Here is a 24,756-nt window from a genome sequence, read left to right on the forward strand (position 1 = left end):
AAATTCCTTTTCCAAACTCTTAGTCAACTTGAAACAAGTTGAGCAAAAGTGTTGAGATCTTCAGTTACAGCAAGGTGCATGAAAATAGAGGCATAAATGTAAGAGGGGTCAGCATCTTGGCTTGGAGAACAGGACAGGAACAATTACTAACAGCATGATAAAAATCAGAAACACCACAAATTCTGCACTGGTGTAGAACAACTGCTAAGTTCCTTACCCAGCACAGGACAACCCAAACAGCACATAAAATTCCAGAGGACTGTTGTAGCTGTTCTACTCTACAGCCTCACTGAGGCTGAGAACTATTTAAAGTTGGTAATTCACAACATTCTTGTCCAAAATAATTAAGCCCTACTAAACACCTATAATTAATTTTCTCTTTGCAAGAGCTAGGATTTAGATATCAATTTTCATACAGGTAATGTAAAGAACAGTAGAACTTCTAATATATCAAAAATCTTACCTGTTGTTGTTCAAGTTGTTGGTTTAGCTGGTCAAGTGCAACACTTGTCTCTTTCTCAGCAGTCTCTTCAAAAAGTGCGACAGATGACCTGAGAAAAGGGTTTGAAAGTTTCAGACTATGGTATGTCAAGAATCAAGTGAAATTTGCCTACTACACCATAAATCATCAAGTAAAGTACTCAAAGCAGGCAAAGAGCCACTTGAACAACTGCTCAGGACTGGGCCATCACCTAATGCTCAATCCCAATAGATGCTAATATCACCTTTTACGCCAAAGAAAAATAAAATGGAAGCATGCTGTCACAAAATGGAAGGAAAAAGATCACCTGCTGTCCCCTGCTTGATCTTGACTCATTTCCAACTCTGGCAGCGAAGAGTCTGACAGCTCTTGTGGCCTCTGATGCAACAAAGTCAATTCCTTTTTGTAGTTTTCCTCAGCAACATTTAACTTGTTTTCAAAATGAAGTCTCAGTTGTTCCAATTCAGCTTTGTGCTCCCTGTTTCTCTGCTGCAGCTGCTGTTCAAACTCCTGTTTTAAACACTCTATTTCTTCTACCTGTGCTGCTCGAGCCAGGAGCTGCTCTTTTAGCTCTGGAACAGAGGCAAAACCAACACAAGCACTAAGAACACATCTCTTTAGGCCAAGTCATTCTGTGAAGATCAGGTTTATTTGCCAAGTGTCAGTGGTTTAGGAATGGTATTGTCCCATTATTTTTCCACTAAAAACACCACAAGCTATCCCTTTCTCAATGGGAGTCACAAAAGGCAGAGATCACAGGTTGAGGTAAGAACCATTCACTGCAAATAGCAATGAGAAAGGAAAAATGAACTTGTGACAGACAAAAATTCCTTCCTCAGAAGACATTCTCAGTTACACTGCATTCAGAGAAGCCATCCTCATGCTAAGAATCAAAATCACCAGCACAGCTAGCTCTCCTCATTTTCTTGCAGTCCAGGACTAGGCTGGTAACAAGCAGAGTCCTGCACTGTTGCTTCATCTTCACATCTTGATGCTGTAGCACCCAGAAACAATAAATTATTCAAGAGCATTTAATTTGCTCCAGGCAAAACTACCCAAACAAAACCAAATTGAGCATAAACTATGCAGAGAACCAAAAATCACAGGAAGGAAAATAAAATGATACTTTAATGATGGTTTGCTACCCATCATGTGCTCAGAGGCTGAACTGGCTGGATTAAAAGAATCAGCCAATAAAACAGGAATGCAGTAAAAAGCAGCTGCCAAGGGTGGTTCAGCAAGCTGCCCTCCTCCCAGAGAGTGACAACTGCATCCTTTTCATTCATTAGCCCTCTGGGAGCTTTCTTCCCCACTTCTGTACTAAAGCAGCAGTAGCATTTAGGTAAGTTAAAAGGTAGGTAAACAGGGGAAAAAATCTCAAGAGAGAGAAGTTTTCCCAATAGTTCAACTTGGCAAATAATTCAAGTTAGTTAAATCCCCAAAGAATCAACTGAGCAGGGAAATACATTTCAAGAAGAAGAAATTTTGAGAAGTTCCTTGAAAAGAAACAACTTTCCCAGAGAAAAACAGTTGCTTATGTTACACAAGAGAAGCTTAAAAAAGTTGATGGAAACAGAGGATGCCATGCAGGAGCAACACAACTGATTGTCACAATGTAGTTTTGTGTAGCAAACCAGAAAATGCATCTGTGGCATGAAAAAAATGCTCGCAATGCAAATGCCAACAGAAAGAGTAAAAGAAGAAATAAGTGTTCAAGGCCAGGTTGGATGGGGATTGGATAGTGGAAGGTGTCCTTGCCTATGGTAGGGGTTGGAATGAGATGATCATTAAGTCCCTTCCAACCCAAACTTCATGATTCTGTAAAGTAAATCCATGGTTCAAGCCTGCTTCCAAAGGGAGAAGCTGCCAGGCACAGGGACCAGAGGAATCAAGTGACAGGATGTGACACCATCAATGAGGTTGGCAGGGGAAGTCCAATCTGACATAGGTTTTGCCAAACCAGCAAAGTCTACTAGCACAAAATTAACCCAAAAAAATGTTTCATTGTTTTGAACTGGCATGGCATTCTTACACCAGAGCAGCAATCCCATCATGCAGCTGCTTTGGTTGAATTCCACCATCAACCCAAATGCATGGTCAAATCAGCACTCAAAGAGCAGCAGAGCAAAACAAAACACCTTTAAGATCTCACACACCAAGAAATCCTCACCTGGACCATGGGCCTGCACTCTGGTCTCCCCACCTTGATGAAAGATGAAAACAGAAAGGGTCCAAAGAATGGGATTGTGAGTGGTTAGTAACACAGAACAACATGAAATGTTAAAGGTCAGGGCTACAGAGAACAATTCAAGCCAATACTATGAAATGCTATGTACTATAATTCTGTAATAGCAAAACAAAAAGATGAAACAGTCAAGGTAAAGTCTGCCTAACAGAAAAAACTACTTATTTCGTGTATGACCAAACCAAACCCTAATACAGCTCAGAAGCTACCTAAAGTTTTATTATTCAGAAAATCTGAAACAGGATTTGAAGTATGTTACATGTGCCTTCTGTTCTAACTACCCCAGCAGAACTCAAGAACCTCATTTTAGAGTCTCAACACAAGAACACTGGCAGAGTCATGGTCTCTAGGTTTTCCTTTTCCACACAAGTTTTTTCATGTGTTATAAATGTCTGGGCACATATATCTAAGACATGTTATATTTTATGTCAGAAGTGCATGTTATCTCCAACCACTACACTGCAAAACAGGCTGTTTTATTTAATACACCTGACTCTTGAAACAGAAATATAAATAAGAGTACATTACTGCACTGACCAGCATTTTCTCCAGTTTTTAATTACATGATACTTAATTTGACATTTCAATGAAAAACCTCTCATTTTCATGAAGTATTTTTACAGTGTGCGGGAATGGCGTGAGAAGGGAAAGGAAAAGCACAGGAGTAAGCTTTTCCCCACAGTCATACCATGCTTTTTCACACTGCAGAACCTGTTATCTGACACCAACTCACCTCAACCTACAGACACATCACTGGGCTACAACCCACTGACACTGTGGCCTTCCTGTGTGTTTCTGGTAAAACAGCTAAAAATTTTTTGCGTCAATCATGTGTCCTTCTGTATGAAGAAGAGGCAAAAAAATCAAATAAAATGTGTCAGTTATGAACATACCACTTAGCTCTTGTCGATTTGCTCGGGTGCTGTCAAGCTGAGACCAAAGCTGCCTCATTTCTTCTTGTGACTGAACCTTGAGTTGCTCATGCTTGACCTGAAGCTGGTCCAGCTACAAAAAAAAAAACATGTTAAAACAAAAAAAACCAAAAAAAACCATCCCACCACAGCTTGTTAAACAATTCTGTTCTCAGGGCTTATTTTACACTGAAGAGACACTTCTGTCAGAACTAGGTGGAAACAGTGACAACACCACTCAGCTCCTGACAGTATCAGATACTGAGTAGCAGCATCTCAACTCTTACACCCGCTCCTCTGAGAGGGAAGAATTTGTTCCTGCTGCCATAAGTATCTCCACTGGCAAAAAAATAAGGCATTAGCCAGATAAAAATAAAATATGAGAACCATAATTTTAGGAAAATAAATCTAGATAGAGAGATGGCACAAAATGGCACAAAGGCAACTGCATTCCAAAGGTTCTGAACTCTTACAGAAACTCCCAGAGTATTTACCTGCTTCATGATGCATTTTGCTTTTTCAATAACATCCCTAAATACAAACAGGTCACCCAAACAATATGCATATGATGTAGTTTTTGTAACAAAGAGAAATCAACTACTCTGAACTGCTCAAGAAATGCAACTTACCTCCTTCTGAAGATCCTGTTCTTTTTCTTGGCTTTTCATCTTTGTATCTTCTAGGAGTTGATTATGTTCAGCCTGCAGCTGTTCTTGTAATTTTGTGATGGCTAACTGGTGTTGCCTCTCCAATTCTATACATTTCACTAAAATTCAAAATTAGTTCTGTTACTCCCTCATCTCAGCTAATGAATAACCTGCACAACTTCTGTGCAACAAAAACAGAAATGTATTCTCTCTAGCTTGAGCACAAGCTTTCAGGGAATCACAGAAATGCTTGAACAGTAAAGTATTTGCAAGTTAAATATTTCCATGCACTGCTTTCTTGTTCTGTGCATCCCACACTGTTAGTCAGCCAAGAGACAACCATTTGTTCCATTAAGCCTCAACTTTCCACAATCCAAATGTATTTTTTTGTTAGAAAAAGCTTCTATTAATATTAACCAGTTTTGATTAACTCAGCAACTGTCAGAACAGGTTTTGAGATGGGAACAAAACAGCACCTCCCTTTAATGTTCACCTTGTGGAAATGCAACAATGCTATCCAGGTTTTAAATAATTTTTAATTTACAACTTGGCCTAGACAGTCTCATACCATTGTCCCAGTTTTTAAATAAGGCTACATAAATACAGCTTGTATTTGCTTTTATACATGTTGTAAAATCAATCTGTCTGCTCAATCAAACAGCTGCCTCCCAGAGCATGATACTTACTTTTAGATTGCACATTCTCTACAGAAAGAAGCCCCAGCTCTGCTCTGACTTTCTCCAGATCCATTTCCAGAGATTTCTGCAGTGCAATCATCTCAGCCTGATGTTTTCCACACAGCTCCTCACACACACTTTGTAAACGTCTATCAGACTCCAATTCCCAGTCTCTTTTGAGAATCTAAGAGAGTACAACATGCATTATATTAAAGCAAACACGTTTAGTAAATTAATGATTCTTTTTCTCCATTTATTTGTCCTTGGCAATAAATCTGTAGCAGATCTGGGACTTGTACCAGCTCTTGCTTTCTGAAAGGACCTTTCTTTTTTTTCCTCATATAAAGAACAGAATTTGTACCTCTAATGCCTGGACATGTGTCTCTTCCATTTCCAATTCTATTTTCTTTCTCTGGTCAACTGTGAAATAAAATACTTATTAATAAGTTTACATAAAACAGTGTTAAATAGCAAGTAGAAATATGAATGAGATTACGATTTTCGACATCAAACTCAGAACTTAAATGAGCAGGCATAGAGCAGGATAAGATGCTGGGTTCTAGCCACACCTGCTGCTATGTTCTATTCCACTAGTTCACTTTCATTTTAGAAAACAAGCATTCTAGAACTTACAGCTGCAAAGACAACTCAGAAAGTAAAGTTCAATTTAATTAGTAAAGGCTGCTTAAGTCTATAGAGAACATGATACTAAAAAGAAAAATAACTCTAAAGATTCAAAGGAATATTGATGTCATTTTAACATTTCACTGCACACCACCATGAGCACAGAAAAGACAGAAGTAGTAGCATGCAGCAGCAGCAGGTAGAAAACTTAAGAATTTCTTCTACAAATGTCTAGTAAAAAAGACTGCAAGACAGATGTCACTCTCTGCTCAGTTATCACTGACACCAACAGATTCTTCCTTTCCAGCTCCTCCCCTGAATTATTCCAGCTTCTTGTTTGGCCCCTTTTTTGAACTGAAGGAACCCTGTAAAGGCCTATCAGCAACATGACCTAGATTTAATTATAATTAATAGTTTATAATATGCAGCCATTATTTCAAGTCTTTCCATGGGAAAGAAAAACTTAGATTAAAACTGGTATTAAGTTACAATACTAAAATATAGTTTAAGAGCACTGATATAAAGAACAGCATCTTGACCTCCTCCTGCTCCCAGATCCCACTGTGCTGTCCCTTCACTGCACTACTGGTGGTAACAAATGGTTTCCTACTTTCAGGTCAAAAAGAGACGCCCTTAAATGAATGTTTTCTTTCTCTTTGGGAAGGACAACTAAAGGAATGGTTTCTAAACCTAATTTCAGAGCTCAGAAGGGTGTGATGAGCAGTGCAGAGTCTGGCTGGAGGCAGTGTTCCCCAGGATCCATCTAAACACAAGGAAAAAGTTCTTTACTGAGAGGGTGACAGAGTCCCATAACAGGCTGCCCAGAGAGGCTGTGCAGCCTTTTTCTCTGCAGATATTCAAAACAGGCCTGGACACAATCCTGTGCAAATTGCTCTGGGGGAACCTGCACTAGTAGGGGGTTTGATGATCTCCAGAGAGCCCTTCCACCCCAACCAGCCTGTGATTCTGTCAACTTCTTCAGTGAGGTGCTGCAAGATTCACCTTTCTCCAGAAATTCCTCAAGCTCTGCCATACAGGTCAAAAAAGGTCTGACCTGCAAAGAGGGAAATTTCCCAAACAACGCCAAGAGCATCCTCAGCAGGCCTTCAGTTCTATGAGGTGCAATTGCCTTCTTGCTTATGCCAAAATACAGTTTTATGAAGTGCAGGTCAAAGGTTCTCACTGAGCCTTTCAGCTCCTTCCCAACTCCTTCCTAACACAGAGGGTAAGGCAGGAAGCATTCACATATCTTCTCAAAGATAACAGAGTGCTGACTTAGGGCAAGAAAAACCTTAAAAAACATAAGGGATAAGCCTATTCTCTGCACTGAACAAGTTCTTTATGAGAACTTGGTTTAAAGCCTCCTGAAAGAAAGTAGTTCAGTTTAGCACTAATTCATAGATTAAGAACAATTCAACTTGGGTCTGCACAGCTTCATTTTCATATATAAAACATGCACTCTTGCCCACATTAGAGGTAACACCAGCTGTGATTCACAGGCCAGCTCCACACCAAGACAGGAACCTGTGCAGTAAGAAAACACTCATTCCCCACTTTTAATACCTAGCTCTTGCTGATACTTGGACTCAAGGTCTTCTTTTTCCTTCAGACACTGCTCTTTGAGCCTCTCCCACTCCAGCTGGTGGCGGCTCTGCAGAAGGGCGACCTCCTGAGCACGCTTGTCATTGAGCATCTCGCGCAGCTCCATGAGGGCAGTCTCCTTCTCTTTCCTCAGGTTGGACTGTGTAAGCTCCAGCTGAGAGGTGTGCATATTGTTTAAGGTCAGGCGTAAAGCTTCCAGTTCAAGGCTGTGCAGTGTCTGCAGTGGAGTAAAAAAGGGTTTCTCCCTCCCCTCTAATGACATGTGCTCGCTTTTTCATCACTAGTTCCAGTTTTCACTGTTAAACACAGCTAAGTTTTGCCTTTCTGTACTCAGAGAGGGTTTCTTTGTGCAAGGGGACCCTTAAAGGAACCCTTAAAATAAGCTACTATAATATTTTAAAGTTTTCAGTGCAATGTGAAAAGGCTTTTTATCTGCCTCTTCATTTCCTACAAAATATCCTGTACCTGTCCACTTCCTCACATCAAAGCAGAACACGAGCTCACCCCACGAAGTCACTGTCTATTGGAAGAATTCCTCATGTTTGCTCTTGGTTGTAATTTGTTAACAAAGTAAAGTTCTAAGTGATATTGAAGAAGTAGATATAAAATTCACCACTTCTCAATCTTAAGTCAACTGCCCAGTGTACCAAGAGGTTGTAATCACACCTAACACTAGACCATTCTTTCCATTTCCACTTTCATTTAGTGAAAACGTTCAAAAACACAAGAACTATATAGAAGTAAAAGTCAGGTTTTCACACTGTAGCACTCCTAATTATTAATAGTGGGATAATTAACAAGTGGGAGGGGTTTATATCCTTTATAAAATTAGCTTGTTAAACTTACCAAGACAAAAAATTACAAAGCTGGTTTTTCTCTTAAAATCATCAATTTAAACAACCAGTTTTCTTCAGAATTAATGTTAAGATATAATTATATATTAATATATATATTAAAATATATATTAAATACTTGAAATATAACAAAGCGAGGATTCTGGAGAACTCCTCTAAAATATATCTACTACCACCTGCCAAGAGAAAACTGCTTTTCCTTGGGTTGCAGCACCATGTGTAATAGCCACAGAAATTAAGGAGAAGGCTCCCTGATTTCTGTCTATGCTGGAGCTCATCAAGCCAGCTAAGAACTGTATTAATCACTATGAGATCTCCTGGTTTTACCTGGGACTGGAGCTGAGCCTGCTCCTGCTCTGCTCTGTGTGTGGCTGCCATTTGCTGCTGGAGTTCATCTAAAAGGTGCCTCTGCTCCTCCCTGAGCTCAGCACGGAGCTTCTCCATTTCCTCTGCGTGTTTGGCAGCCAGCTCAGCGATCTCCCGATCGTGCTCCCGTTCATGAACCTGCAGAGAACGCTCTGATGAAAAGCTTCCTTCAAAACATGATTGTTGAGCCCTAATTATGGAGCAAGAATTCTCTATCCTCCTGCCCCCAAATCAAAAACATTAAAAAACCCCATAAATAGAATTTCACATCTCTAAAGTGTTTACACTGCTTACATGATAATGCAAAATTATTTGATTTTTCCAAAATAAACCAAATTACAGCATGTACCTTTTTTATCACAGCAATCTCTTCCTTTCTTTTTTCTTCCAACTTCTGTTGCTCTTCCACTTTGTCTTTTATTTCAGCATTTAACTCCTTAATCTGAAAACAGGCATACAAACATTTGCAATGGCTACCTTAAGCATTCAGAAATCCCACGACTCCTGCAGTTACCAGGGTTTCCTACCTCTCTCTCATGTGCCAAACTCACTTCAGTTAATTCAGCAAGGTGCTGAGTCTCCATCTTATCCATTTCCTCCTTGTAATGCTTCTCCAGCTTGGACTGAGCCTCCTGGGCAGCCTGACAGGACTCCTGCAAGCGAGCCTCAAGCTCCAAATGAGCCTTTTTCAACTGGGTAATTTCTTCAGTCAACTGTTTTTTTTCCTCACTGTATTCAGTAATCTTTTCCTTTATTTCAGCAGTTAGTTTAGTAATTTCTTGGTTGCTGAGGTTCAACCTGTCCTCATAGCTCAGTCTTTCACACTGCTGTATTTCTTTGATGTTTTTCATTTCAGCATTAAGCTCATGGATGTTTTTCTCAAGGTCCTCAATGATGCCAGCATTCTCTGCTAATGCTTTTTCTGCTTTCAACAGATCCTCCTCCACATTGGATAGTCTCTCTCTTAAGGCTGTTTTTTCCTTCAACAAAAGCATTAAATTTTCTTCTTTATTACTGATTTCAGCTTTGAGCAACTCCAGTTCTTTTAGCAATGTCTCTTCAGATATGGTTTTCTGACTCAACAGCTCTGCTATTCTCTGATTCTTAGCCCTTTGAGCATCAAGCTGGCTTTGCATCCCATCCCTTTGGCTTTGCAGAGCTGCCAGCTGATGGCCAAAAGGAGCCTGCCCTTGGCCTGTCCCAGAATCAGCAGCTGTGTTCTGCCCCTGAGCATCTCTCACTGACTGCTCCTGAGCTCGCAGCTGCATCACCAACATGTCCCTTTCCTCCTGGAGGTCCTTCACCATTTCTAGCCAGACAGAGGGGTTTGACCCTTGGGTTAGGGATGGCTGGCCTCCACCCTCACCCTGCTGCTTTAGTAGAAGCATGTGTTTGTTTGCAAGTTCTTTCTCCTTCTCCATTCTCTGAAGTGCTTTTTCACAACAGATCTGTGCTTCATGTTCTTCCTCCAGTTCTGCATGCCTATGAGAGAGCTCAGACATGGCTTCTTCCCAGTTTCCAACAGCTCTTTGGGTGTCCTGATAAGGCATTTCCAAGGCTGCCTCCTGATGGAGCAGCTCAGCTGGCTTCAGATGTCTCTCTGCCAAACACATCATCTCATCCTCCTCTGTGTCACCGTGCTCCCCAGTTTTGTTTTGCTGCAGGGAGCCATCTGACACACGTGAAACAAAGGCCTCTGCTCCCACCTCTGCCTCTCCAGAAAGGTCCTGAGCCAAGGCACTGAGACAGGTCCCCTCCTCAAGGCTACAGTTTAATGAAGAAGACACAAACTCTCTGCTGGGTTCTAGGAGCACACTGCTGTCTAACCCACACATATTGCATCTGCCCTCCTCAATGGCAGGGCCCTCCCAGGAGCTGGAGCCATAGGAGTCCTCTGGAGTTTCTGTGGCAATGAGGTATTTATCCAATATACCCTCATCACCACTGAGAAGCCCCAGCTCTGACAAGGGTTCTTCAGACAGGTTCTCCCCCTCACCACCTCCATTATCCCTCATGATCTCTAAATTCCTTGTTTCTTCTAACTGATCCCTTGAGGAGTCAGACTGGAACTCCACTTCTGGCTGATACACTGGCTCATCCCTGCCTTCCAGCTGGCATGCTCTGTCCCAAACCTCCTCCAGACCCACTCCCTGCAGCTGACACCTCCCTGATAAAACCTGCTTTTCCCTCAATTCCAGTAACTGTTTATTGGAGACAATCTCTCCATCATGATTTTGCCTTACACCTATACATTTTTTAGCCTCATAAAGTTGCTTTTCACTTAATTCCTGGATGTAGGAATTCAGCTTCTGAATCTCTTCATTCAAGGACTGTTTTTCTTTTTTATATCGCTGGGCTTCCTTTGCTTTCTCTTCTGCAGAAGAAAGTTGATACTTAAGGTCATCAATTACATCCTTGTATTTAGTCTCTATTTCAGATTTTTCCCTCTGAAAGTCTTCCCGTTGGTTTTCTAGTTTCTTTCTCAAACTTTCCTTACCAATTTCAGATTCTTGAAGCCTTACATTTAAGTCAATTATTATGCCATTCAAATTCTGAATGTTTTCATCAGAATTCAAAGCATAGAGTTCCTTCTTGAACTGCTCAAGTTCATTTTTATATTTTAAAATAATTTCATTTTCATAGATCTGCTTGGCTTCGGCAATCTCTCTTCTGTGGCACATCTCCAGCTCATTCCTCAAGTTATCCAACTGTCTGCAAATATCCTTCTCATGACTGATTCTCAGTTCTTCAATATGTTGCTGTTCTTTCACTTTGGATAAAGCAATTTCTTTTTTTAATTCTGTTATTTCTGAGTCCCGAAGAGAAAGTGTGTGCTGTAGTACAGACAAGCCAGATCTTTCTGATGTCAGCAGATCTTGAAGACTTTTAATAAATTGCTCTTTTTCATCTATGCTTTTGTGTAGCTTTTGCACTGTATCTTTCATATCCTCTTCCATTTGGGCAAGCAGATTTTCTTTATCTTTGGTATTCTTAAAAAGAAAATATTACATATAAAGTGTATGATGATTTCATTTCCTTAAGCTTCATGTTTTTAATTTGCATTCAGAAATAACAACATTTAAGTTTAAGGTTTCTATTTATGGCACTACCAGTTACACTCTTAAAGGAACAAGACATTAAGCTGTTTCAATTATGTATGGCAGTCATCACAATCTCTCTAAATTTCTATTAAAAAAATGTTTTTTTCAAAAATATGTCAGTACAGCAAATTCAAGTTATCATCAAATTTGAAATAATTTTTTAAAAATGAAGATTCTACCTTTTGGGAAGACTCCAGCTGTACTTGCAGGTCATGTGCTTTCTCACGCAGACTCTCCAAGTGTGCATTCTGCTCTCTGAGACGATCCTGAAACAAGGACATTTGCTGCTGGGCTTCTAATCCTTCCTTTTTCCTGAGACCTTTACTCCTCAGCAGCTCAGTAACCTGGACACAAAAGGCACTCACAGTCAGGAGAAAGTTTGTATCCAAACAACCCATACAGAAGACTCACTATTTATTTACCGTAAATCTTTCATTCTCAAGGAATAAAAATCATCCTAAAAAGGCAGACAACACTTGTCATGTTTTAGATACTATTACCTACTGAAAAGATGCAAATGTTAGATAATTCATCCCTGTGGTGACTTTTCTAACATGATGAACCTATAAATCTAGCATAATAAATCATATCGAATTCCTCCAATACAAAGCAGAACTCCCAATGGACTGGACATGCCATGAAGAGGAAAATGAGCAAAACCTTCTCTGCAAAGGATTTACAGCTCATTACTAAAGGTTGTTTTTTCCTTTCCACATCCCTTGAAATCAAAGGAAAACATTTCTCCAGTCAGGATAACATAAAATATGTTTTATTTAATATGTTTTTCTCAGTATGTTGCTAAAACCAAGAAAGAATATGTAAGACAGTATTAGTGCTTTCATCTGATATCAAAGTTGACATCCTTCCACAATGTACATCATCTCACTAAACTTATTTAAAATATGCCTGAAATGCTATTGAGGCTTGATCCTTGTCCTTCAATGGCTTATGGTGCAAATCCCAAACATCTGTTGAGTAGCCTTAACTTTTACTATATTTTGCTGTTGCAACCAGAACTGTAGATAGAAAGCAGTATTTTTTGTTATTTTACTAAATTTCATTTAGCAGGCATTTTTCAGGGCATAAGAAACTCCATTAAAATAATCCATAGACTCAAAAGTCTCAGTTCTTATTTTTAAAATTTTTAAGATTTGTAATCCCATATCCTGCAACCCTGAAACAGTTAATACACAGAAACATTTCTCTTTGGCATATACTACAAAGCTCCAAGGACAACAAATACATAGGTTCAAAGAGAATAGCTACTGGAACGCTGAGTATCACCAAGAAAGAATAAAGCACTTTTAAAAATACATGTTAAAGCAGAGAAAGGCTGCAGTATAGATAGATTAGATCCATAATCAACCTGCTGCACTGAAGCAGGTTCCTACGTGTCAGAGAGGCTGCTTGAACTGTGTCATTTTAAATTTCTTTTTTTGAGCCAAGTCACATGGCCTCAGCAGAGCAAGTTTCTGTCTAACAGCTGAGATGTTCCAGTTGCCCAAGCAGAAACTCACATTTCTCTGGCAAAGGACAAATGATCACATGCAAGCCCAAACTGTATAGCAGCAGTTGTGCACAGGCCACCAACCACTTGTGGCAGGACACTCCCCCACCACAGAAGGGCTTATCTGTTCTGCCTATCAGCTGGTGCAAGAGCTCAGGGCATCTCCCCCCTCACAAGAATTTGCTAATTGGTGAAATATTTCAGGCCAGACATCTGTCTGGTAGTGAGATATTTCTGGCACTATGGAGGTGGCATTCCCAGCTGACAATAAACATCTTGTTTGGGGAGAGAGGTTGAAGGAAGATGAGTTTGAATTTCTGACTGACAGACACTTTACTTCACAGACCCTTAAAGCTACACCAAATTTTCAGAAGGCAGAAGTCTTGTGCACATTGTGTAGAAATGTGTGGGGCCTTCCCCAGTGCTGGGATGCCACTTTGTGGTCACTCTCTTGGGGGCTGAGGGAAAGCAATCTCTGTACTTCATCAGTTCAGTGATAAGTTACACTGACTCCTAATCTATAGTATTTCTTTGCTAGCTATAATAGAGATACCTTTATGTTCTGCACTGCTTAATGTAATCTTCTAGTAGTTGTTTTAACCTGTTTAAGGCCATTTGTCTGTTAATCTTCTGCCTACTCAGTAAATAACTCAATTAATGACAAACCTGATCTGCACTTCTTACAAACTCATCAGCCAGAGCTGTTTAGGTGTGCTTCACCTGAATTCAAGCTGCTGCCAAAAATCTGAACCTAAGGCAGGGCTTGTCTAACGCTTTCACTCAACCCATAATACCACCAACAACACAGTGCAAAATTCCCTAACAAGGGCTTATGTGATGAACAAAGAAGTGCAATGACCTTCAAAACATTACACAAGCAAGTGGAAAATCTGAGGTTATTTCCAGGACTTCTCTGTAGCAACCAGGAAAAAACCCTGCCCTGAAACCACTTTCACTGCTGTGCTACAAACTGAACTACAAGGAGCTACATGACCAGCTCAAGGTTTTTACATTCACAGTCTCAAGTTGTTCTTGCAGTCTCTGTAAGGACATGCAAACTGGAGGAGAGGCACACCTGATGTAACTGGAGCTGTAAATCGTGGATCTGGCCAGCCACACGTGCAGCCTCCTCCTGCAGCTCATCCCGGTCCTTCTTGGCCTGCTGGAGGCAGCTGGTTAACTTCCTGATGATTTCATTCTGCTCCTGAACTGTGCTTTCCTACAGGGGTCACAAGAAGGGCACTTTTGACATTAAGATATTCTTAACACATTTGGAACCAAGTAGGTTTTCTTGAAGCAGAGCCATTACAGAGTCCATAGTCACATTTCTGTTTTAACCAAAGAAATCTTTGTGTCCAAAGATGATGGCAGGCATGAAGGAAGAGTAGTCTTAAACTGATCTCAGAGATGACAAACCTAACCAAAAGTGATTTTAAAAACAAATTATGGGGTGCCAGCAATGAATTTGGTATTTTTACTTCCAAATTTGTAGCTCTCATTCATGTAAAAAGCAATCAAGTTTTCAAAAAGGACACAATGAACATTTAGTACCCCCTAAATTGTTTCCTATCTGCAATTCCCTTCAGTCATGTGAGAGGAGGCCAATGAGATGGGATACATTAATCCTATTTTATGTTAATCACATTTATCTTTGCAATTTATTTCTTACCAACAGGAAATGTCTTGATTTCCCAATAATAGAATGAGAAAAAGAACATATAAAGGGGAAAATAACTAGTGTTAAAAAGCATATGGTAATAATTTACCTTTACACAGAATTGTTAGAGAAAGGGAATGCAAAATATTTTTTTAATATTCTGGAAGAGGACGCTTCTTTTTGCAGTACATGTTAGCCAGGTGAAGTACTTCCCACTAACAGATTTTTGAGGTTGAAATATTTTTAGGATTCAAATAAGGTACCATTATGCCATTCTCCAGCTCTGTGAAACACACCTGGAGCTGCATGGAATCGTTGTGCTGGGTGAGTTGGTCCTGCAGCTCATCCATCTGCACAGTGAGTCTCTCCACTGCCTCCTGTTTCTCCAGCAGCCTGCTCTCCAGCTCAGCTATCCTCCCCTGGCACACCTGAGCATCAGCCTCACTGTACTCTGCAGGATTTATCCCAGCGTTCTTCATCAAGGAAACAAATGCATTTATTCACTAAAAACATCATTTTGTGATTCATCTGAAAACAAATTCAGCTTCAAGGTTAAGTCCTAGGCAAATTCTACTTTAACTCAATGCTGGGACTTTGTATCTAATAGAAACATTATATATACAAAATACTTAAGATTTAAAAACTTTGAATTAAAAATGATCATACATTTCATGATAGCTTAAGGCACAAAAGTAAAGTGTTGTGATTCTATAGCACCAAATGGTGGCAACAAACCATTTTGACATGTATTGGGATTTAAATGCCTCCAGTTGTGAGGAAGGAAGCAGAATATTACTAATTTAAACAAAGCCTTTACATCCATCTGGCTGGAGAACAGTCCACCCAAATGAGAAACAATGTAAAGCTCTTCAACTAAAATGAAATTGCTGTAGTTTCTTAGGAGCAACACTGTTACAATCACCACAGAGAACACAGGATCTTGTATTTCATTTTGAATACATTTTGTTTGTATTGTATGAAACAATGAAAAATGAACCCATGTATCAATTGGAAGCATTGAAACATTCCCACTTCTCTGGGCTAAGGCTATGATTTTACAAAACCCAATTTTCACAGCCAGTAAATGCACACACAGAGAAATGCCTGTTTTATACTATAAAATATTGAAATCACATCAGTTTCATCATATTTGATAACCATGTTCAATTAATCATTTTAGCAGCCCATTATCAGTCTTGTTCAGCTCTATTCGGGACCTTTACTAAAGATACACCTTTTCACACTTACTTCAGTTGCATGATCATCCAGTGACTCCCAGCTAGACAAATCAGTGCTGCCCTGGTAAATAAACAAAAAAAACCCCAAACACTAAATCATAGCTATTTTAAATAAAAATAAGGAAAAACAGAATAATTTTGGAAGCATCTTAAGTATGAGCCAGAAAGGTCTGTGTTGTGAGAAACTGACTTTATGGTAAATCCAGCTGGTCTTTCATGGTGAAATGAACTAAACTGCAAAAAAACAAACACAAGTATTTAAATATCCACTTAAATTTAGGGCTAAGCCTTAACACTGATTCAATACTTGATCCTCTGCTGTTGGAGCTGGTAAATATGTGAGCAACCTTTAATCTAGTACTAAAAATTAGTAAACTGACAGGAGATAGATTAACAAACATGCTAAAACCATTCAAGTAACCACAAAAGCAACACCTTTTTCTGACACACAGATTTAACAGTTTGATACCTAGTCACAACAAGACCAAAATGACTATTTTGGCATTATTTGGAAAAGGCAGTCCACAGCTCTCCCTGCATTTTCAGTTTGCTGGAAGTAGTTCCCAATGATCACTGTCTCCCTGGAGGCACCCTCTCCAGGTAACCTAGAATTCCAGCTGCTTTACCAGCCAGCTATTTTGAAAAAAGCTGCTTAGCAGCAGTAAGTGATTTTTGTTTTTTTAATTTAAGTTCACACAAATGCAGCAAGGACACTGCTATGGCTGAGTGACAAAACAACATGCTTTTCCTCAGTGTGTAGCTTCATAAAAGCCCTTGCAATGCTAACATTTTGTTGAAGGTATCCTGAAAGCATCAGGGATACCCTCACAACAGAAAGCAAGTTAACACACAAATTTTATCCCACATCATTGCAGGCTTGCAAACACTTTAGTTTGATGCTATTGTGGTATGTTGTGGAAACACACCAACATCTGGAAAGATGTTTTTTGGTGCAGAAGGCACAAAATTCTTTCCACAGAGAATATGACTACCTTTAGAGAGCCATCAGTACATACATACCAAAATACATCAGACACAAGAAAAGCCACACCTTAAATCTGTAGAAATAACATCTATGCTGGCTTTACAATTGCTGGAATAAATGATAGTTTTTCAGAAAACATTTAAACATATTTGAGCCAGCCAAATGATACAAAACCAAATTAATCCTCTGCATTACAAGGTCCTGGCAGTTTTTAATCTGTTGATCTCCCAATCCAGATTTGCCATTTGATGAATTCACAGCCACATAACCACAGGTCTGCCCAAAGAGGAGTCCATGGCAGTAAAAAACTTGAATTTAGCAGGCTAACAGCTCCTGGGCAATAACAGCTGCCCAGGCCATGTAATGTCTTACTAAATGAGATGACTTTGTTAGAGAGTGAACTTTTCTAAGTGAAAATAACAGCAGTTCCCTTACCTCTCAGGAGCAGGTAGCGGCCCATGAGCTAACACTCAATGGAGTCAACCAACCACCTGCAAATGGAGCAGAGTGAAGGCAAGAAATACTAAAATTTACCTGTGCCTCTGTTGGTGCCTCTGGCAGGCTGGTGTCTCCAGCCTGAGCCTCTATGCCCTTCCCAGCATGTCTGGCTGCTACTGGGTGCTCTTCCTTCGGAAGGTCATGCGTGTGGACAGCCGAGCCCTTCCTCTTCGCCGCCTTTTTCTGCGGCTGCGCGACGTCGCCCTTTGCTTTTCGCTGTCTGAAGTGAGCAAACTGTTCAGGAAAGATTGCAAGAGGTACAGGGAGAGGTAAGCAAGGAAAAAGTAGCAGGACCACAAGATTAACACAGTCATGGGTGACAAAGCTCCTGTCTTGAGAAATTATATACATCTGCAGAAAAACTGCTTTATCTGCCTGGAAAACTCACAACATACTGGATAACTGTGCCATCAAGCAACAAATCTCACACCAGCACTAAAGCCTCATTCCCACACAAGAATCAAAGTTTTACTCAGTGAAACTTTGTGTGTCAATAAGAACCCAGAATTACAGCAAGACAAATTAGTAAATGAACGACTTATCAATATAATAGAAGCATTAGGAAAAAATAAGAATTGAGCAGCTTTTCTGCAAGACCAGCAAAAACAAGGAGCCCCTTGTCATGGTGCCAGCACCAGCACACCCCTACAGATACATCTAAACAGGTCTTAGCCAGCGTAAGCTTTGAGATGAGGATTCACTTCCGCTGATTTTAATGCTCCTTCCCTGCCACCCCCTTAAGAGAACACAGCAAAACTTCTTCGCCAGAAAGCAGCCTCCAGTACATAAATAGAAAATCAATTAAGCCAGGTCATTTTAATTTCTTCTGTTGAAGAATCAGATGCTCTACTTTATCAGGCTATCACAGCTCTACAAAGCCCCAGGGACTTGTAAAGAATGTCACTGACAATTTATTACCCAACTCTCCCTAACACCCTAAACAGCTTAAAAAGGATTATTGTTATTTTCAACTCTAGTATTGTGTTTAGGCAGCATTTCCAAGTAACCATCTCCCACACAGTAGAAATCCAGGCATCCTTCTGATAAGGAAAAAGACTTCAAGGTTAAAACCACAGGTTATCAAGTGCAGTGTAATATCCTTGTGATGAGACAAAACAGTGTTAACTGATGACTGGATGTAAACATCACTGCCAAGTTCTACCTGCAATTCATATGAAAAGCCACAGCTTAAAAGTTTGGTTTTCCTGTCAAACAGCCACCTTGCAGAAAAATCTTGTTCCATTCTTCTCATTCAGTTTGTGAAAAGGATCCAGTTCAGTCCCCTCTCCTCACAGGAACTTCTAGCTGACAGCTTCGCTATTCAACAAGTGCACAGTTACACATCTGCTACACCCAGCAGCCTGTTTAAATGGCTCATTTGCAGAAAAACATCAATTTCTTACCAGCAGATAAAATTCTTATGTACAAAAACTTAATTTTTAAGGTTACCTTCTGTAATTCCTATGGTTAGTAATACTGAAATGCAGATTAAGTGAAGGTTGCCAGACTTGTGCCTTTGCTAACAAGCAGAACGAACAGACCATAAAGCTGCAGTGAGACAAATATTACCCTCTGAAAACAGGTGTCAGCTCCAGCACTTACTGATGGCAATGTGTGTCAGAAATAGCTACAGCACTCATTAACCTGATAACATGGGCAAACGGGGCAGCAGGAAACCTGCAGGAAAATGGAGAGTACAGGAAACTGCTGAAGCAGGGAAAAAGGGAAAACAGGAGTAAAACAAGGAGAAAAGAGGAAAGGCAGAGAGAGTGGGCATTACAGAGAGCAGTTACTGATTCAGGAAGAGAGACCAAGAATCTGACATTAAAATGCCTGGCATGACTGAACACTTAAACACTCTACATTTTTAAATGCACAGGCCAAAGAAAATAAAACTTACTTTGTCCCATTCACATGCACTAAACATTTAAAATGATAATACATGCCATGCAAAAATATCTCACTACACCAAAACTTTATGGAACTATTGGAGTGTGTCGAGTGGCACGCTCCAGATTTATGGGAAAAGTTCTATTTAGAGCAACATCAGGTTTCCAAAGCCTTTCATCAGCTACATGAAGTTAAGTGTTGTTGTAAGAGAATCTCAAATTCACAGCCAGCACCAAGGACTGAGTGTGAATGTGAAGAAAGCAAGACACAACAGCCTCTGCCTCAGCACAGTGAGATCTCATTGTCTGTTTTGAATGATTTAGCTTTCCTTTTGCTCTCTAGAAGCACATGCAAAAATGAAAGCTTCACTTCTGGCCAAGATGTAACATTGCCACAGGAACCCTGAGAGCACTGTCCCCCACAAGGACACCTTTCTGCAGGTACCAAAGCACTGCAACTCCATTTCACCAGCACCAGACAGTTAAAATTTGATGTATTACTTTATGTGCTTCAGAAATTAGTACCAAAACCAACACCCAGAGAGAACACAGCAGAAAACCACATCAGCACCAAACAGAAACAGGTTGTTCAAATAAACGTTAGCCCAGCTCCTGGATACAGCAAACACAAACAAGAAATGCTCTTAGACAAAACCAAGAAGTATTTTCTAAACCTCCCTCAAAATGATGAGGTGAGAAAACTTCCTGGAAAACCTGCACTCATTTTTCAGGTCCTAAATGTAAAATGGAAGCAGAGCAAAACTTCCCACACCAGAGGTATGGCACAGGGAGCTCTGTAATGAGAGGCACAGGTGATCAACATGCAGATTAATTAAGGTGAGGTAGAAACAAACAAGGAGAAAAAAGCAGCTCTGAATAGCTTGTTTTGTTTCTCAATTACTACCCTGGCTATCAGCAGTGCATTTGTTATAAACAGCAATCTGAGGGATCTGACACAGTCAGCACTTAGCTGCCAATTACAATCTCCAATAAATACAACAATTGGCATTATTATTAAAATTATTAGGCGATAACTTGAATGTAAATCTCAAAAATGGAATTTTAAATTCCTATATGAAACAGAATAATGCAAGTGCAGGTCTGAAAAGGAAAACATCTAGATAATAATAATAATTTCTCTGCCAAGTCATTGCTTAGCAGACTAAAATCTAAGGATGCTAAAGATGAAATAATTCATTTTCTGGAGGGGCCCCTCAAGGCTTCCCACCTCCTGATGAAGCAGCATCCAACTGCAGTTACATCACTGCACAGGTTGCCACAACAGAGGCCTCTCTCACACAAGCCAGCCTCACTCTGTCCCCTGCTGCCAGCAGCTCCTCCAGAGATGGCTCAGAAAGCTGATCTGGTGGGCACTGAACACCCCTGGGTCACACCAGGGATTGCATCACCTTAAGCTGCTCTAGGAGAGACAACCTGCACTTGCTCATGGTGCTTCTTCCCTTTCAAACTGTGCTGCATCCATGAGGAGGGGAGCACAGAGAAAACTAGAAAAATGAAAAGGAGAGGAATCAAAAAGGGGAAATGTCACCTGGGAGCTTTTTGGAAGCTGTCTGGTGCCCACAGTCTGCCAGCCAGGGAATAGATCTCTGTGATATTTTCATCAGCAGAGGAAGCACCACATCTATCTCTGCCTCTCTGCAACTCTCCCTCTCCTCTCAGCATTCTGTGCAGCAGCAGCACTGATGGGGCTGCTAATGATGGCTTTGTTTTTTAATGGGAAGAGAGAGATTTGGCACTAGCACAAATATAGTACAAATATAGTACAAATATAGTACAAATATAGTATATTAAATCCTGGCTCTGCAGGTATAACTTGAAACATAAGGCAAGCCTCTGCTTTTTGGTTTTTTAATGGCAAACAACAGTTTTCCAACAGGTGGGAGCTGATAACTTACTCAAGCCAAGTCTGCCACATTTTTCTAATTACAAAGAGGTCCTGCACCTGGAATTAGTGTAGGTTAACAGAAATGTTAACCAGGTTGGGCCACACTAAGGTAACTTTTCAACCTTAGGAACTCCTGCTCTCAGAGCTCTGTCTTGAGCAGCTGTTTTCACAGCACAGCACAAGGCTGGCAAGGCAGGCAGATGAGAATCTGCTGAGCAGGAGCAGGCAGAGTGCAATCCATGGCAGCATCAGGGAGGGCCAGGCCAGGGATGGAGGAGCTGCACTGCCCAGCACCAGGCTGCAGCTCCAGCTCTGCTTCCACAAAAGCTCTCTTGGATTTTTTTGTGCACAGCGCTGGTGGAAAGCAGCTGAAACACAAACACAGGACAGCTCCAAGCCACCTGGCCAGATATCCAGGCTGGGTCCCTGCAGAAAAGGCAGGATCTGAAAAGATCTGATGGGTGCAAACCTCCCCCTACCCTGTCTATAGCCCCCATTCCACTCTTACTGAAATGGTGAAAACTAAAAAGCCTTATTCAGCCGGGACAGCCAGAAGGGAAACATGACAAAACCAGCTCAAAACTCAGCAGAAATGTTGAAAGTAAGCAAGCATTTCCAATCAGTTCCTTGAACATCATTACCAAAACAAAGAAGTGTTGATCTAACCGGGTTAGCACACAACCAGCGCTAAACACGTGGCTGCAGGTAACAATTACTCGGAGAATGTTATCTTTATGTATCAGCCTCATAACTCTACACAAGTCGCTAAATATTATCTTTATGTATCAGCTTCATCCTGGGAGCTCCACACAAGTCCCTACACTACACCTGAATGTTCAAGGCTCATGAAGTGTTTGCTGCTGGCGTGACTGGAAGGCACCAAAGCGAGTCCAGCTCTCTGCTCTCCCTGCGGACACCAAGGCAAGGGAGTGAGCCAGCCGAGCAATAACACAACACCTGTTCTTCGGGATCCTCAATCCCCAGTGCAATATTACATATCCCAAGCACAAACACTGAATCCTGGGCAAAAATGGGAGAGCTGGGAGGAGAAACAACGAGAGCAGAGGCTGAATGCACATGCACAGCTCACAGCTGCTCCGTGCTGACCCGAGGGAATGTTCCCATGCCTGTGCAGCGGGATTTGCCCCGCAGGCGCTGGGCACGGCTTCTCCTGTGGAGCCCAACCGGGGAGACCCCCAGGCCGGCACCCCGCTCCCAGCTCCGAGTCACAGGGGAGCGGAGAGACCCGGGCCGGGCTGAGGCCAAGCAGGCAGGGCCCGACAGCGCTCTCAGCGCACCGGGGCGGGCTCAGCCTCCGCCTCACGGGGACCCCTTCCCCTCACCTTAGCCCTGCCTGCTTCCAGCTTGCGCCTCCGCGCCTCCTCCTGCGCCTCCATGCGGCGGCCGGGCCGGTCGGTGCCCCCCGCGCCCTCACGGCGCCGGCGGCGGCCGCAGCAGCGCAGCGTCGGTCATGGCCGCCCCGGGCCGCTCCCCGCCCGCCGCCGCGCCAGCCGCACCGCGCGGGGCGGAGCGCCGCGCCCATTGGCCGCAGATCATGACGCGCCAAGGCTACCGGCCAATGGCGACGGCTTTTCTCAGCTGGGCTCCGCCCACTCCCGCTAAGTGGCTGCTGGGATACCCCGGGCTAGCCGGCGCGAATCGCTGGCCCCGCCCTCTCCCGCTGCAGCCACCAATGGGAGCGTCCAGCGCCTTTTCAAAAGGGCCGCCGGCTACGCCCAGCGCGGGAGACAGCCAATGGAGAGCGCGGATTTGGAAGCGGGCAATGGAGGCGGGGGCTAGGGGCGGTGCTCAATGGAGGGGCGGGGCTAAGGGCAGTGGCCAATGGAGGCGGGGCTAGGGAGGGTAATGGGGCGGGGCTAAGGGCTGTGGCAAATGGAGGCGGGGCTAAGGGCAGCCAATAACGTGTTGGGAGGGTTGGTGGCTTCCTTCCCGCCTTTTTGTTTATTTGTAAATTTTCAGCGAATAAATAAATTAATGTTCATTGGTTCTAAGGTGCATGATTCTCTTCAGTAATCAGTGTTCTGTGCTGTATTGGTTATTGATTTCATGCTGATTTGGTTGTCATTCTTTAATCTCTTTATAATTTCCTTGCACATGAGTTGTCTCAAACTTTCCAGGCTTCTGTCTCCTCTGGAATCTTCTATCTCCTCCAACGTCCTTGAAGGGCCATAAATTTAAGACCCCAGATGTCCAAATGTACCAACTCCCTTTTCCTCTCTTTATTGAAGCTACAACACTGCTGGCTTCTTTGTATTTTGAAATAATTGAATTATAAAAACACAGGCTTTAGTCAAAAGTGTTACTCAGAGCAGTGGGCTGGATTGGCAAGCATTAAAAAGCCTGTCTGCCTCGAGGGCAGTACCAAAAGACAAAGTCTGAATGATTAAATGTCTTAGTGAATTGTTCATAAACAACCTGTGTGAAAGTTTTTTTTGTTTCAATGGCTGCTCCATCATTTCCCTTAGTGGCTAATGAGGATTTCTTTCATTTCTTTCTTTCTTTTCTTGAAGATTTTTTTATCAGGTTTTCTCTTCCTCATTAAGCCAAATGCTTGTGTTTTTCCAGACAAACCCCTCTCCCCCACCTCCACCCTGTTCTTTGATTGTATCCTCTCATTTATTTAAAACCCGCTGGCCTGTCCTCTTTTCACCATCTACTTACTAATTAAACAAAGCCAGTTCTTTAAAGCCTTCCTTAGATGCTACATTTTTTAAATGCACCCTTTTTTATTTTTTATTTCCTGGACTCTCTTTCCCTCTTAAACCACCATGTCCAAAAATGAGCATGGTGTCCAAACTGTGACTTCAGCCCTGCTAAATAGAGCAGAATAATGCTGTCCTGTGAGGGGCATGTAACACACCTGTTATTCTTTTGTAGGATTACATTTGTCTGGTTTTGCTCTTTTGAGTTTTCATTCTCCAGTGTGATCCCTTCTCTGGGATTCAGTGTTAGCTCCAGATCCCTTCCAGCCAGATTTTGTGTGTGGCTGGCACATTCCTGGCACCACATTAATTAAAAGGTTGTAAGATATCCCAAGAGCGAGGATCACAATGTGACCAAGTGTGGAAAAAAGAGAAAAGAAGGGAAAAAGAGATCCTTTAGCAGGATTGCTGCAAAGTGCCTTTTAATTTAATTTTTTTAATTTTTTTTTTCCCCAGTATTGGATTTCCTCTGGGATACCTGTCACATCAAGCACAAACTTCTCTTCATTTCCTCTTTAGTAAATTCAGCTGCTTCACACTCTACTTATATACACATATATATGTGTATATACTTACATACACACAGTATATGGTGCTATACTTTTAATGCAACACTCATAACTGGTTCTTTTTGCCAAACTATTTTGTGGCCTTCCATTCATACTGCAATGAAGGCTCTAGAAATTCAGCTTTTAGGGGCACTGCACTAAACCAGTTGGTGGTAAAATAATCAGCTCAATATTCAGCAGCAATCAAAAAGGGATGGGTTTCTTTCCCAGAAGCACAGAAACAAACTACATTGATGCAGTTTGCAGGCATAACTAGGAAACGCCTTGTCAAAGGCT

At 41.6% G+C, this 24,756-nt stretch overlaps 1 protein-coding gene across 13 annotated transcripts in view; it reads right to left on the bottom strand.

Moving 5' to 3' along the window:
• The window catches only part of PCNT (pericentrin), a 69,470-nt gene extending 46,763 nt beyond the window's left edge, over positions 1–22,707 (bottom strand). For 6 of the 13 annotated variants that reach the window (XM_074548128.1, XM_074548129.1, XM_074548136.1 and 3 more), the window contains exons 1-17: positions 22,532–22,707; positions 17,430–17,627; positions 15,921–15,971; positions 14,969–15,145; positions 14,091–14,234; positions 11,688–11,852; positions 8,935–11,397; positions 8,757–8,849; positions 8,369–8,545; positions 7,149–7,404; positions 5,323–5,381; positions 4,971–5,145; positions 4,267–4,403; positions 3,620–3,731; positions 2,652–2,684; positions 789–1,053; positions 464–551 (exon numbers count right to left, since the gene is read on the bottom strand). In XM_074548128.1, the coding sequence (XP_074404229.1) occupies positions 464–551; positions 789–1,053; positions 2,652–2,684; positions 3,620–3,731; positions 4,267–4,403; positions 4,971–5,145; positions 5,323–5,381; positions 7,149–7,404; positions 8,369–8,545; positions 8,757–8,849; positions 8,935–11,397; positions 11,688–11,852; positions 14,091–14,234; positions 14,969–15,145; positions 15,921–15,971; positions 17,430–17,627; positions 22,532–22,585 (4,647 nt within the window). In that variant the 5' untranslated portion in view covers positions 22,586–22,707. Of the gene's footprint in view, positions 1–463; positions 552–788; positions 1,054–2,651; positions 2,685–3,619; positions 3,732–4,266; positions 4,404–4,970; positions 5,146–5,322; positions 5,382–7,148; positions 7,405–8,368; positions 8,546–8,756; positions 8,850–8,934; positions 11,398–11,687; positions 11,853–14,090; positions 14,235–14,968; positions 15,146–15,920; positions 15,974–17,429; positions 17,628–22,531 lie in introns of all 13 variants that reach the window. The other 7 variants (XM_074548137.1, XM_074548134.1, XM_074548132.1 and 4 more) reach the window with 5 other exon arrangements.
• Between the last annotated feature and the right edge of the window lie 2,049 nt (positions 22,708–24,756).

Source organism: Zonotrichia albicollis, chromosome 10 (assembly GCF_047830755.1).
Source record: "Zonotrichia albicollis isolate bZonAlb1 chromosome 10, bZonAlb1.hap1, whole genome shotgun sequence".
Classification (NCBI taxonomy): Eukaryota; Metazoa; Chordata; class Aves; order Passeriformes; family Passerellidae; genus Zonotrichia; species Zonotrichia albicollis.